At 38.1% G+C, this 13587-nt stretch overlaps 4 protein-coding genes and 1 pseudogene across 5 annotated transcripts; 3 read left to right on the top strand and 2 right to left on the bottom strand.

The window, feature by feature from the left end:
- The window catches only part of LOC104735504, a 1992-nt pseudogene extending 356 nt beyond the window's left edge, over positions 1–1636 (bottom strand).
- Positions 2660–5891, top strand: LOC104735503 (GPI mannosyltransferase 3). 2 transcript variants are annotated; one of them, XM_010455312.2, is made up of 9 exons: positions 2660–2901; positions 3079–3196; positions 3475–3579; positions 3921–4204; positions 4295–4576; positions 4698–4914; positions 5012–5163; positions 5246–5411; positions 5532–5891. In XM_010455312.2, the coding sequence occupies exons 1-9, from the start codon at positions 2690–2692 to the stop codon at positions 5613–5615; spliced, it is 1620 nt and encodes a 539-aa protein (XP_010453614.1). In that variant the 5' UTR covers positions 2660–2689; the 3' UTR covers positions 5616–5891. The 2 variants fall into 2 exon arrangements, with proteins under 2 accessions (XP_010453614.1, XP_019089907.1); XM_019234362.1 differs by lacking the exons at positions 2660–2901; positions 3079–3196 and having other exon boundaries at positions 3500–3579; positions 3918–4204.
- On the top strand, positions 6018–7618 carry LOC104735502 (B3 domain-containing protein At3g06220-like). The gene is made up of 3 exons (XM_019234792.1): positions 6018–6277; positions 6389–6471; positions 7150–7618. The coding sequence occupies exons 2-3, from the start codon at positions 6403–6405 to the stop codon at positions 7486–7488; spliced, it is 408 nt and encodes a 135-aa protein (XP_019090337.1). The 5' UTR covers positions 6018–6277; positions 6389–6402; the 3' UTR covers positions 7489–7618.
- Positions 7951–9652, top strand: LOC104735501 (pyrroline-5-carboxylate reductase; the record flags this gene model as incomplete). Its single annotated transcript, XM_010455310.2, is given in 7 exon segments — positions 7951–8151; positions 8243–8291; positions 8408–8499; positions 8614–8686; positions 8806–8926; positions 9027–9132; positions 9252–9652. Coding segments are annotated over 7 exon segments (831 nt in total). The 3' UTR covers positions 9441–9652.
- LOC104735500 (crescerin-1) lies at positions 9720–12552 on the bottom strand. The gene is made up of 6 exons (XM_010455309.1): positions 12328–12552; positions 11266–11544; positions 10996–11102; positions 10774–10906; positions 10490–10684; positions 9720–10386 (listed from the first exon to the last, which is right to left on the bottom strand). The coding sequence occupies exons 2-6, from the start codon at positions 11530–11532 to the stop codon at positions 10048–10050; spliced, it is 1041 nt and encodes a 346-aa protein (XP_010453611.1). The 5' UTR covers positions 11533–11544; positions 12328–12552; the 3' UTR covers positions 9720–10047.

Genomic DNA, 13587 nt, shown 5'->3' with positions numbered 1-13587 from the left:
CAAAACTACATATAGTTCCATTCATAATGTAATATTAGATTCACTGAAAACATTTTGATATATATACCTTTCGACTAAGGTCTTCTTTTCTGACGAGCCCTTTGACACTTCCATCTTCAGTTTCGATTCCTACACCGATCTTAAGCTCCTCTACAACCAGCTTCACATTGAGCGGCTGCTCAGCCATCATTGGCCAAGCGAGAAGGGGAATCCCAGCACAAATACTCTCTTGTGCCGAGTTCCATCCACAATGACTCAAAACCCCTTTGACACTTTCATGTGACAATATCTCCCATTGGTCTACCCAATCTCGCACAATCAACCCTTTCTCTTTCACTCTCTTTTCTAACCCTAATCCTGATTCAGTTACTTCATCATTCAAATCTTTCTCGTGACCCACAAGAAGTTCACCTTTATTAAAACAAACAAGACCACGTAAATTCACAAAATACTTTTTCTTAATACGGTATTATAGTTGACCAATATGTTTTTCGCATTCTAAATTAAACGTTACTATAAAAATTAAAAAGACTAAAAAAATATTTTATGAGATACATGCATGTAATTAGCCACGTCGATCGCATGATAAATGTTAATGGTCAACTATAATAAATATTACCAGATCCGTTGGATTCATTCTTAACGTACCTTGGAATCTTCCAACCCTAGTGCTATTTCATTGAGCTGCTCGTTTGATATCTCAGCCTGTGTTCCAAACGCCACATACAAAACCGGAAGTCCTTCCTCTCGCTTCCGGTCCAACCAATCAATCCAATCCGGTTTATCATTCTCCGGTTTAGGAGGATTTAACAAACACAAAGCCCCAACACACCATGGCTTGGGCTCATGGTCATCACGGAACCGGTAGTCAACGAACGTTGACTCCAGCTCGTAGAAACTGTTCACTATAACTCCCCGGCTCTTCTTGGTGGACATAATATGGTCCAGTAATAGCTCAAACGCTGGACCGGATTGATCCGAGTTGGTTAAAACCGGGTCGAACTGGCACTTCTTAACACTGATCCAGGAAAAGTCCGGTACAGTAACCGGTTCGGTATCGGATATAACACTTTCCGGTTTGGTAAAGAGTTCGTGAACCCAAGCGGATGATGTTATAGCCGATGCGTACGAGTTCATGCCGTAGAAGGCGAGTCTCGGGATATCGAATCTAGCTGCGGACTCTGATGTCCACCATAAGAAACCATCGGTGACCATGAAAGACACTTCAGGAAGATTCTGAAGCGCTGCTTCGAAGAGAGGCTGGAGAGACTTGGTTGCGCGCGTGAAGGGTACGTAAAGTGACATGGAAGGGAGCTTGTCGGTGCTCTCGATGCCGGGAGGGATTCCGGCGATGTTTTCAGGGAAAGGGAGGGAGATTACTCTGACTGATGATGATGATGCGACGTCGTCGGAGAGCAAGTTTGAGACGAATGGTTGATTTTTTGGGGTGGTGAAGACGGTGACGGAAATGGTTGGTTGTTTTCCATCGTCTTCGCCGGGAAGGACACGGCGGTGACGGAGGAGGAGACGGGGGAGTTGGAGGAGAGGAATCGTGTGGCCTTTTGACATGTAAGGGAAGAGAACCACATGATGTGATGATGAAACGTCCATTTTTTGCATTGAGTTCGTTCACAATGACAAGACTATATTTATAAGTCGATATACGGATTATTGTATTTTCCAAAGATAAACATTGTCTTTTGACTGACTTTATGGTTTTAGTTATTACCTAAAGTTGCTTCTAGTTGTGTAGATACAGTATTAATTAATTAACGTTACAAAAATAGTTTCTGTGTTTGTAGTAGTACTACTCCAAAAGAACACTACTGTATTACACTAATTCTCTAATAAAGTTTTTCAAACTGTCTATTTTGCAACTTATCCCTATTATTTTTCTAACACCACTAGAAAAACACGTGAGAATATATATATATATATATATATATATATATATATGTGAAATTTTGATAACGGCAAATGGTATCCCTTCTAGGCACACGTCTCTGCGTACAGCATGCCAGTACGGAATTTTAGTGATAGATTTTGGATTAATGTCAGTTTCTTACGTAAGTAAAAGTAACGCTTTAGCTTGTTGTTCTACGTCAGTTTCATACCTAAGTAACATACGTCCAGAGGGTTGTATGATTTTCTTGTAGAATCAATGCTTCGAAAATATAACCAAAAAAAAAAGAGAGCATAAATTAAAGGAACAAAGTGACAAGACGAAACTCTCCAAAATACTATTCAAATTTTGCTTTTTAAGTATCACATTTATTTTCTTTGATCAAAAAAAAAAAGTATCACATTTATTTTCATACTAACGAAATACGTATTCTTTTTTAGAAGAATGTTCATTATGATTTCGTGCTTGATTTTAACACCTGTATAGATGGTTATATTATATAACGTATGCCATGTGTTTGACAGAATAGGCTTATGTCATATGGTTCAGTAAACAGTATCGGCTATAAAAAGGCTATCGTGTGAGTCGTATTATTGGGCCATCTTTTTCGTTAAAAAAAAAAAACTAATCGTCGAATTGTTTTATATTACAATGAGATGGGTCTAAACAATCTTAGAGCCCATTTTATATAAGCCCATTAAATATTGGTTAAGCTGAGAAAGTGAATTAACAACCCAAATATGTGTTTGGGTAATCGCAAAACTGAAAACAAAAACTTCTTCTTCGATGGATATAAGGAAGCGGAAGATCGCCGGCGGCGATAGAGACGGTGGCGCGTCAGTTAACGACGTCGGTGATTCCGAGTCGGTTACATCTCCGAGGAGGATATTTTTGTTTTGCCTGGCGGTTCGTGTGGTAAATGCTCTGTTGATTCAGACGTATTTCAACCCTGACGAACATTGGCAATCACTTGAAGTAGCTCACCGCACCGTCTTTGGGTAATGTTTCTAATCTCTAGGCTTTTGAATTTGACTTGCCTCTTTGTTCTGAGATTATGGTGTTTGTGTTAGTGTTAGATTCGTCTCGGAAGCTTAGATCACATAGTAGAAGTGAGAATGCCACTTTTAAGATTTTTTGATTTTTGATTTTGTTTGGTTGATTGATGATAATGATAGGTATGGTTATATGACATGGGAGTGGAAGAGAGGAATACGAAGCTATTTGCATCCTATGGTATTCGCATTCTTGTATAAACTTCTCCAAGTTACGGGCCTTGATACTCCCTACATAATGGTCAGTATACACAAATGTGGTGTTGTTACTTTTTTTAATGGTGTTTAGCTTATTTGGTTTAAAGAAGCAGAACTTGTTAACATTGATTTTTGAATATGGGTTCCCTTCAGAATCTGAAATTCTAACAAGTTTCCAATTTTGTCAAAATGGAGTAGTAGTGGCCAGTGGGTTTGGCTATGACTCTGTCTTTGGATTTGGTTTTCGTAGTTATGGCTCTCACCTTGTTCAAACAAAGGTTAGATATGTGTTACATCCTTTTTTTTTTCCTTTCTTGGCAGAGGAAGGCTCCACGTCTCATGCAATCCGTATTCTCAGCTATTGGTGATCTCTATTTGTATAAACTCGCAGATGCTCTATATGGAAAAAATGTTGCAAGTTGGTCTGTATCCTTTTCTATGCATCCCCATTAGTGAGCATTTTCTTTATATTTTTGTATAATTATGTCAATGATATTTGCAACCCGTGAATATAACAAGATTAGCCTTGGTTAATAAAGGCCAAACATTATCTTTAATAATGGAACCAACTTTACCATTATACTATATTTGATAGTTCCCTACGTAATGATATGTCGATGTAACCGGAAGGGTATTAGATATCCTGAGCTTCGATGAGATACTAGGATACGTTTGTTAGTAGTTTCCTCTTATTCTTCTGAAAACTTATTCTTTCTCAATTTGTGTTTGCATTTTATTCTGGATTGCTTCCCTAACTTTTTTAGTAGCTCTTTTGTCAAATGGCAAACTGGTTCATTTTCTTCTGTTTGAACCGTACCTTTTCAAACTGTTTGGAGACTGTTCTTACCATCATGGGGCTGTACTACTGGCCTTGTATTAGAAACCATTCAACTGACTATCCCGTTAATCGGAAGTGGGGTTTGGTCATAGCAGCCCTAGCATGTGCCATAAGGCCAACAAGTGCAGTCATATGGTTATACGTTGGGATGCTCGAGCTATTTCTGACTCCTAATAAGGTCAAATTCATCGTTCTAGAGGTGATCCCGATTGGGTAAGTTTAACTCTGCAGCTATGCTTTTCAATGTTCATTTTGATGTTTGCTTTGGAAGATTTCGTTGCGCTAACTTACTTCTGGTGTTAGATCTTTGGTCCTCGGTTTCACCTGTTTGCTGGACCGTCTGATGTACGGCTCCTGGGTTATTGTGCCTCTCAATTTTCTGAAATTTAATTTCCTTTCATCTGGTGGAGACTATTACGGAACTCACCCATGGCACTGGTACTTCAGCCAGGGATTTCTTGTCATGCTTTTCACTTTTACACCGTTCTCCATTACTGGAATGATGAAGTCTAATAATCAGAAGCTTTCAGCTCTTATTCTATGGGTCTTAGCATTATACAGCGTACTCGGCCACAAGGAATTCAGGTAATGTGAATGTAGAACGTATCCCGTTTTCTTACACTTACCATATCCAATACTTTGCATGGAACATCCTTTCATCATGAATTATGTTTTCCGTGTCATCTACTTAGATTATGAATGATAGGTTTGTCCTGCCTGTGCTACCCATAGCTTTGATATTCTCTGGGTATGCGTTTGCTCAAATGGAAGTATCTGGTTCATCATCGTCATCAGTCACTAAAAAGAAGCAAGTCCCTCGACAGAACCATACCATCAAGTGGTCTCCTAAATTAAGACTTTCAGTCTTTTTTTTGCTTGCTACCAATATCCCAATGGCAGTATACATGAGTTTATTCCATCAGGTACGAAAAACCAATCACTTGAGCGCTCTCTGTAGTTTCCAAGTTTACTCTCTCTCTCTATTTATGCTATAATAAGGAATGGTGTTGTTTCCAACAGAGAGGAACCGAGGATGCGATGAACTACTTATCGGATGAAGCATACAAAGGGAGAGTAAAGAGCATCCTCTTTCTCATGCCGTGCCATTCTACTCCCTATTATTCCACTCTCCATCACAACATCCCAATGCAATTTCTCGACTGCACCCCAAGGTAAAGGTTCAGGCCCCGAGTCACAGCTCTTGCTTGTATGTGATCTCCTCATCTTCTCCTTCTTCTTCTTTTTCTCAAACAGTGAAGAGAAGGGAGAACTTGATGAGTCAGACCGGTTCTTAGTGAACCCGTTAGGTTTTGCATCAGAGTTAGCTAGAAACTGGTCAGAGCCGCCTAGTCACATTGTATTGTTTGCATCAGAAGAAACAAAACTCAGAGATTTCATGATACAACATTCCTATGAAGAGGCAAGTTAGAAGCAAGAACACATCTTTTTCTTTTAACCATCTCCGACTTTATTTGCTTTTTTATTTTATTTTTATTTTACATTTGTAGACTAAGTATATGTTTTGTTGGTGATGAAACAGGTGAAGAGGTTTTTCCACGCGCATTTCAAGGTTGATCGAGATCTTCAATCCTCAGTGGTCGTGTATGTTGTAAACTACACATAGTTATCCGTAAGAGTAGCAGCCTTACGGTTCTTAATCTTATAATCATTAGCTTCATCAGGCAGGCTATGGATTCTATCTGAACTCCTCTTTCTCAAAATCAAACACAGTTGTCCCTTAAGAGTCTAATTTTGGTTATCTTATACCATTCTAACTCCAATCTGTTCCGGTTAAACGTGTCAACCGGGAAAGTGGAAACAATGAGTACACAGATTACAGATAGAACATTTGTGTAATTTGTGACTAGTTAATTTCTATGATGAGAAAGATTCTTAATCACACCCTTTTTGCCCACAAGTGTCTAGATAAACAGAACCATTAATACAAAAACTGTTAATTAAATGATCTGAGCTAACGATCTCACGAATCATAATTTAAAATTGAGTAGTAAGAGGATATTAACTCTCTACCGCTTTCTCAGAAAATTAAAGGACATAAAGAAAGTGAAAAAAGCAATGCTACTTTCTCACTGGTTAGTAGTTTTGTACGAAGAGAAAGGACAGAGAAAACAGGTTCGTATGTAGAAACGCATTTACTGTGTTCTGCTGCCATACTGGACTTTCTTACTTTTGTATCTTGTTTAAATTTCAATCTCTCAACTTTTTTCATCCTAAGAGTAGAGAAGAGAACGAACCCTTTGGACCATAATATATAGCTCCTTTCTGGTACGAACCTTTTCTCTTTGTTCCCATAATTCCTAGTGCCTCTTTAACTTGGTAGCTTTCATAATTTTTCCTAATTCGTCTGATCTATTATTCTCTCTCGCACACACACAGTTCCTACGTCCTCCATGGCTTCTGGTGATGTGCTTCCTCGTTTCTTCAGTGTGTTTCTTTCCCAGTACAACTCTGAATCCTTTGTACGTTTCTTCTCTAAATTTGTAGTCTTGACTTTGACTAGTTAGTTTCGTGGGAAAATGTGTTTTGTTCATATGCTCAGTGGTGATGTGTGTTAGAGATAGAATCCCAAAACTAGAAGTAATATCAATAACCCTTTATTATAATAGTATAGAAACAGATCAATAAGGTAACAAGAGTAAAACTCTCCAAAGAGAACTAAGTTCTCCTCCCTCCGATTGAAACCTCCAAAGCTCTCAATTGCTTGGATGAGTCTTACAACCTAGATCCTTTGTCTCTATATATAATCAAACGTAAAGTAAAACCCTAAGAGAAAAGGAAATAAGAAAAATAGAAATAATCCTAAATAGCTAAATAGAAAATAGAAATATTCATAATAATGTGAGTTAGATCTGAAACAGCATTGGTAAAATTCTCTTTGTCTTAGCTCAAGAAAGTGAAAACAAGTTTATTTGATATGTTTGAATATGCTCAAATCTGTCAAAAAGTATAGTGTAGCTTAGCTTTTCTCAGATTTTTCTCTTATGTTGACAAAATTAAAGAAGAGGCTTTGCTTCTTTCCTTTTATATATGTGTTGAAAGCCTTTGCCGTAGACTGAGTCTCAACTCTCAAGTATACGTTTTGTTGCTGATTAGTCACTTTAACAGTTGAGTTTGTGTTACATTTTGTGTTTGAGCAGATGATACCAACTTCGTACTACGAACACTTACCACGCCGGTTGCCCAAGACTGCGATTCTCATGGGAACCGGTGGGAAGATTTGGAAAGTAGCAATGAAGAGCATAAGAGGGCAAGTGTACTTTGAACAAGGATGGCCCAGTTTTGTGGCGGATAACGAGCTTAAAGATGGAGAGTTCTTGACATTTGTGTTTGATGGTTACAACCACTATGAAGTGAGCATATACGGTCACGGAGGTTGCAAGGAAATCCGAGCAGTCGTTGAAGTGGAAGACATCTCTGATGAGTCAGAGAGTGACAACAACAGTGGCGAATCTCTTGTTAGTGTCACTCAAGTGTAAGAAGAGATGAATGATGAAACAAAGAGAGTGACATGGAACTTTTCTCTTTGAGAAGAGATAAAAATAATTGTAATGTAGACTCTAATAAGTATCGGTCTCTTGACCAAGCTAAAACCAATTAAGACTTGACTACTACCATAAATGTTTCTGTTTTCTAACTACGTGTCGTTTTGGATTAAGCTTTTTTTTTACATTGACAGCCCAAAAAACGCCAGGATGTTTTTTTGTATGAACGTGAACGTTACAGGTGTCCAATTCTGATGTGTTCAGAGTTTAAACGGAACTGATCTGATCTACTCGTATACTAATGTTTTTATTTGGCTACGTATGATAACGCGACACGTGGTCACTTGAACTGATCTATCTACTCGTGACTCTTCAGTTTTGAACCTACCTGAACCCAACTGAGAGCTTTTAACCCTAAATCGTATCCCTTAATCGCGTAATTTGTTTTTTTTTCCAATGGAGATTCTTCCGATACCGGCGGAGAGCTTTAAGGTAGGATTCATCGGAGCTGGTAAAATGGCTGAGAGTATAGCTAGAGGTGTGGTTGCCTCTGGTGTGCTTCCTCCGACTCGTATCTCCACCGCCGTTCACTCCAATCTCAACCGCCGTGATGTCTTCGAATCCTTCGGCGTCAGTGTCTTCTCTAATAGCGAAGACGTAAGTCAATTCCTTCCTCACCTTTACTTTTAAATCATTGTCTTGTGGAGTTAGAAAAACTAAATTGAAACTGATGAATGAATATGATCAGGTTGTTAAAGAAAGCGATGTTGTTATATTCTCTGTCAAACCCCAAGTTGGTATAGTTCTTACCTCTCTCTCTCCGTTGAATCTATGATACATTCATCAAGCTTTTTTGTGTGTGTGTGTGTGTGTGTGTTTACCTTAAGTTGTACCTTTTCATATGGTTGGTTAGTTAAGAAGGCTGTCACGGAGTTAAGATCGAAGCTTTCAAAGAATAAGATTTTGGTCTCGGTTGCAGCTGGAATCAAGTTAAGAGATCTTCAGGTTTTTACTTCTTTCCACTCCTATACTTTCTCAGAGATATGATAGCTACCATTTAAGTTCTGTTAATTATCTATGGTGTTGCATTGCGAATTTTTACATCAAACGTTGTTTTAGGAATGGTCTGGTCAAGATCGATTCATAAGGGTGATGCCTAATACACCTGCCGCAGTTGGTCAGGCTGCTTCAGGTAGTTAGTCAGAGTGTTTGCATTTGTGCTACTTCTGGATTATGTTTGTGATTTCTATTTCTTATTGAAGCTATCAAACAAATTGCTTACATTTACCATTATGTTGTGTGTGTATATAGTTATGAGCCTCGGCACAGGAGCAACGGAAGAGGATGGAGCAATTGTCGCTAAGTTGTTTGGTGCGGTTGGGAAGATATTGAAAGCTGATGAGAAAATGTTTGATGCTGTCACTGGTCTCAGGTACATAAAAAGCACTACGGTTTCTGATATGCTTGAGTTTTCCATGTCACTTACCAAGTAATCATGTACCAAGTTCTTTGAATATTTTAATTCGTTTCAGTGGAAGTGGACCGGCATACATATTCTTAGCCATTGAAGCTTTAGCTGATGGAGGAGTAGCTGCTGGTCTACCACGAGAACTCGCATTGGGTTTAGCTTCACAAACTGTCAGTGAACCCCAACCCACACCCTTCTTTAATCGATTTTTCATTTTTGTTATGGTATTGAATACACCGGAACTAGAAGGTTAAGCCGCAGCTTTGTGGGTTTTTCTATTGCTTGACAGGTTCTTGGAGCTGCAACAATGGTGAGCAAAACCGGGAAGCATCCAGGTGTGTTGAAAGATGATGTTACTTCACCCGGTGGCACTACAATAGCTGGAGTTCATGAGCTGGAGAAAGGCTCTTTCCGTGCAACACTTATGAATGCTGTTGTTGCTGCAGCTAAGCGAAGCAAGGAGCTCTCACTAAGCTAAACTCTATATATATCTGGCTGCTGCTATTGTTTCACCTTACAGGTTCATTAGAATAAGTGTTATGGCATTACTTGTTTTTTGATGAGTTTTTACCCACTTGTCTTCGATGGTAGAGGTGAAGATTATTTATTATCTAGACGTTGTATCGATTCAGAACTCGGATACTTCTTTTCTAATTCTTAAATCTAATAAAAGTCGCTTTGGATCACTCAGTTTAAAGCCTCTGACATGATTCTGATTCTTTTTGTAAATGACCACGATGAATTGACTAAACTAAAGAATCTAAAACATGAGTATGATAATGATGTGAAAAATGGACTCTGAATCTTCCAATCCAAGAATCCGACCAATTTGAATAAAACCAAAAGACTCAGAAGACTATCTTACCAAATCTTGGTATAGATATATACACATAAGAAAAAGGTGCTGGTGACGACTGAATAGAACCCACAAAAAGAAAATAAGAAACCAAGATTTTTAACAAAACCGCCTTCACTCTCTTTCGCGGTCCATAATTTTGCCAATTTGGTAGATCATGCCCGGAGAACACCATGTCAACCGTATGATTCGTAGCAAACGGTTTTTAAAAAATTGTAGTAGAAAACGTTTATAACTGAGATGAAGATGATGGACCTGTAATGACCAAACCTTCCCGAGCTGTCACAGTCACAACATTTGTGACACGAAGCACGGCTTGTGCGCTTAGAGCTGACAGTTTTGACTGGCAGAAGATTTCCCAAGTGATTGGCTCAAGGATTTGCTCTTCTTCTGGAGATGATGATGATGTCTCGGGGTTGACGAGAGAATGAGCTTTTTCATACACAGTCTGAAGTTCTAGTAGGACGGTCCGTGCAGCCTCACGGGATTCAGGGAGCTGATCGCTAAGCTGAGACGCAGCTGCTTGGACTAATTTGTCGATTCCATATTCTTTAATTCCTTCAACGCCCTGGAATTTGTAATATAGTGCAAACTTGTTGGAATTGTTACATAACATGCAATGCCTTAGTAAGAGATATATCTGGGACGAAAAGAAGTTGAACTTGTATTACCAGTCTAGGAACACTACGGGAAAAGCATAATGATGCTTTCGCTCGGATCCGAGGATTCCTGTGCTTGAGACAAGGTTGCAGCTTTGGTAATAGCAAGGTTGGGGAAACATATTTTGTCATTGAGGTTAAAGCTTTGTCTGCTGCCTCGCATACAAACCGTTTGTCTTGGGAAGACTTGAGGAGGAGTTGAGTAAGCTGAAAGCATAAAGTAGTCTAGTGTATAAGACCAAGTAAAACTCGATCAGTAAACACAGTGAAAGAGTCAAAAAAGATAGAAGAGTTACCAGAGGCTCCAAGAGATCTGTTATATGATTATTATATGCACTGAAGATGTCTGCAGATGTCATGCAAGCCGTTTTACATACTGCACTTCGTGGATTTTTCAGTGACTTCACAACAAGTGGTATCACTTTTTCACTGTTAATGGGATATCATGAGACTTTAAATTCCCAATATACTTCAAGAGATAATTAGTCAGAGACATCAGTATAGAGAACATGGCTTACAGCATATGCAGCATTGCTTCCTTGTGGAATATCGAAAGCCGGCGAACATTATTAAGAGCATCACAGACTGAAATCCAATCCTTGGACTCGAGTCCAGCTAAAACCGACTGAGAAAATAAGACCAAACAGATTCTTCTTGTTGTAAACAAACACATTTCCAATCTCCGAATAGATAGACAGATATAAAAATTTCGTCACAATTTTTGGGCGTACTGATACTAACAGAACTGGATGTAACCACAAAACAGAAGCACAAACAGAAAAAAGTACCTTGAGAACTGCATCAGCATCGTCTACATTATCCAAGTTCTCAGAGTCTATATATTCAACTTCCACAACAGCTATCTCTGGCTCGGGTTTCTCAGCATCTACAACTTTAGGACCACTGGAATCCAAGGAGGCAGGGTTTGGTAATGGTCTATCTTCAGATTTTCCATTCATCTTGCCAGCACAAGGCTTAGCTAAGCTTGCTTTGCAATCACTTATCTTCTCAGTTACATGAAGACTATTCATATCTTTTAAAGTATTGCTGGCCATACGTGAAGTTACCTGCGTGTAAACAGATTTAATTAAACACCATTGAAACATAACACAAATAGTAACAAAGAATAACAACAGGGGAATTACACTGCAGGACGGAATCAAAATAAAAACAATGAAGACCGAAAGCATAATCAAAACTACACATCTAACACACTCTCAAACTTACTACCACAAATAGCTGCAAGGGAAACTGAATATTCGTGGAAACAGTTAAACTAAGCCTAAAATGTCAAACTCAAATCCGTTTCAAACTCATCACCTAGAAATAGCCCTCAGATCTCGATGAATTCAAGTCTACACGCTCGAATCAGTCAAGAAACTCAACCAGCAAACAGAAGAGTAAGAAGGCCATATCATCTGATTAAAGCCAGACAGGAAGAAATCGAAATGACAGTTTTTAGCGCTTAAGAACAAATTAGCTGAAGCGACTGCGAAGCATAAATTAGGGTTAAAAACACCAAAAGAAATCTCAAAACGAAGAATAGCGATAAAATCTCAGCGAGTAAAACTCTACTTGTCAACATCAAAGAGGACCAATTCAACCAGCATAGATCTACATTTCGGACTCGAATCTCCAAGCAATTCAACAATAGCAACAAAAAGTAAAGAACAGAAACACGATCTCACTCAAAGAACTCTCAGAAGATCTCAATTAGTATTCCAAATCCGATTCAAAATAACTCTCACCGGCTAACTAATTCTCAAATTTACAGAGATCAAATGATTACCGAAACAAGCTCAAAATCTGCAAATGCGTTTAGAAAAAGATGTGAGATATAGAAAAATTACCGGCGAATCAAAGCGGTGGCGAAAACACACAGCCTCTGGAGTTGGAGGAAGAAAAAAAAGTGACGGCGGAATAGCGAAACTTTGTGGACTCACACAAACAAAAAAATCTCCGACCTTAAAGAATCTATGTAATCTCTCTATATTAGGAAATGAAATTTTGAAATGCGAGAGAAAATAGAGAGAGAGAATCGAGAGAGAGAGAGAGAGAGAGAGAGAGAGAGAGAGAGTGACTCTCTTTTTTAATTTTGTACAAATGACGAAAAATTAAAAATAATTAACCGGCGATGCGATGCGATGCGATGCAGTATGCACTTTCACACCGAGTCGTCGTATTCATATGGTGTGGTTTCTTAAACGACGTCGTATTCATGTGGTGTGAAATGGTGAAGAAAACGGTGTCGTATGAGGGAGTTAATGAGTTTATGTTTGGGGACCTCAATGTGGTGCACAAGGTTTTTATTTGTCGGTTTCTAGTTACCACCATATGCGATTGCCTCGCGGTTGAAATTAATGTTTTTATTTTCCTTTTTTTCTTTCTATATATATATATATATATGTTCCCAAAATTATCCTCTTGACTAAATATATTATTTCCAAAAAAACTGTTCTTTTGTTCTCATTTTTTAGCGATTATTTTGTTTTCTTGACATTAAATATAAAGTTATATGATTAGATTTTTTTGATTATGACCCTCCAGCGCCAAAAACATCTATCTCATCAGACATCAACTGTTGTTGTAATTTAGCATAATCTTTTTGGTAACGATTCTTTCTTTCTTTTTTTTTTTGTTTTTTTGTTCCAGAGATCTTTATTTTTGTCAACTTTTTTTCCTTGAGATCTTTTTAGTAGGTAAATTGTTTTGTTTTGGAAATGTTGATAAGAATGACTATAAATGTCTACGAATTATGGATGAATTACACAGAAATACATGGTAGGTCTAAGAGGCTTTAACTCCATATCGTACTTCACCACATAGGAATTAATTTCAAATCGGGTCAGATCCGTGTAATAATTAACTGCAATCATTTGTATGCTTGAGTTTTTACTTAGTGAAAATTAATGTCTAATTACTTTTAAAATAATGTTAATATTACAAAAGTAATTGGGAAAATTATCTTCTACTAATAATTGATGATGCAGAATTAATGAGGTTGCGTTTATCCGTTTTTTTTTTATAAAACTTTTATTGTGTTAAATTTGTCATCAAATTTCGTATGTTGTTATCATAATGCCCATATGACAGGACAATCACAAGCTCTT

Source organism: Camelina sativa, chromosome 13 (assembly GCF_000633955.1).
Source record: "Camelina sativa cultivar DH55 chromosome 13, Cs, whole genome shotgun sequence".
NCBI lineage: Eukaryota > Viridiplantae > Streptophyta > Magnoliopsida > Brassicales > Brassicaceae > Camelina > Camelina sativa.
This window is presented reverse-complemented; position numbering and strand designations above follow the sequence as displayed.

Coding starts and splice junctions, on each gene's coding strand:
- LOC104735503 (XM_010455312.2), top strand. CDS start 2,690: ATGGATATAAGGAAGCGGAAGATCGCCGGCGGCGATAGAGACGGTGGC. Junction 3,580..3,920: donor AAAATGTTGCAAGTTGGTCT/GTATCCTTTTCT, acceptor CTTTTTTAGTAG/CTCTTTTGTCAAATGGCAAA. Junction 4,915..5,011: donor ACATGAGTTTATTCCATCAG/GTACGAAAAACC, acceptor TGTTTCCAACAG/AGAGGAACCGAGGATGCGAT.
- LOC104735502 (XM_019234792.1), top strand. CDS start 6,403: ATGGCTTCTGGTGATGTGCTTCCTCGTTTCTTCAGTGTGTTTCTTTCC. Junction 6,472..7,149: donor AGTACAACTCTGAATCCTTT/GTACGTTTCTTC, acceptor GTGTTTGAGCAG/ATGATACCAACTTCGTACTA.
- LOC104735500 (XM_010455309.1), bottom strand. CDS start 11,532: ATGGCCAGCAATACTTTAAAAGATATGAATAGTCTTCATGTAACTGAG. Junction 11,103..11,265: donor ATGCTGATGCAGTTCTCAAG/GTACTTTTTTCT, acceptor TTATTTTCTCAG/TCGGTTTTAGCTGGACTCGA. Junction 10,685..10,773: donor CAGATCTCTTGGAGCCTCTG/GTAACTCTTCTA, acceptor TTATGCTTTCAG/CTTACTCAACTCCTCCTCAA.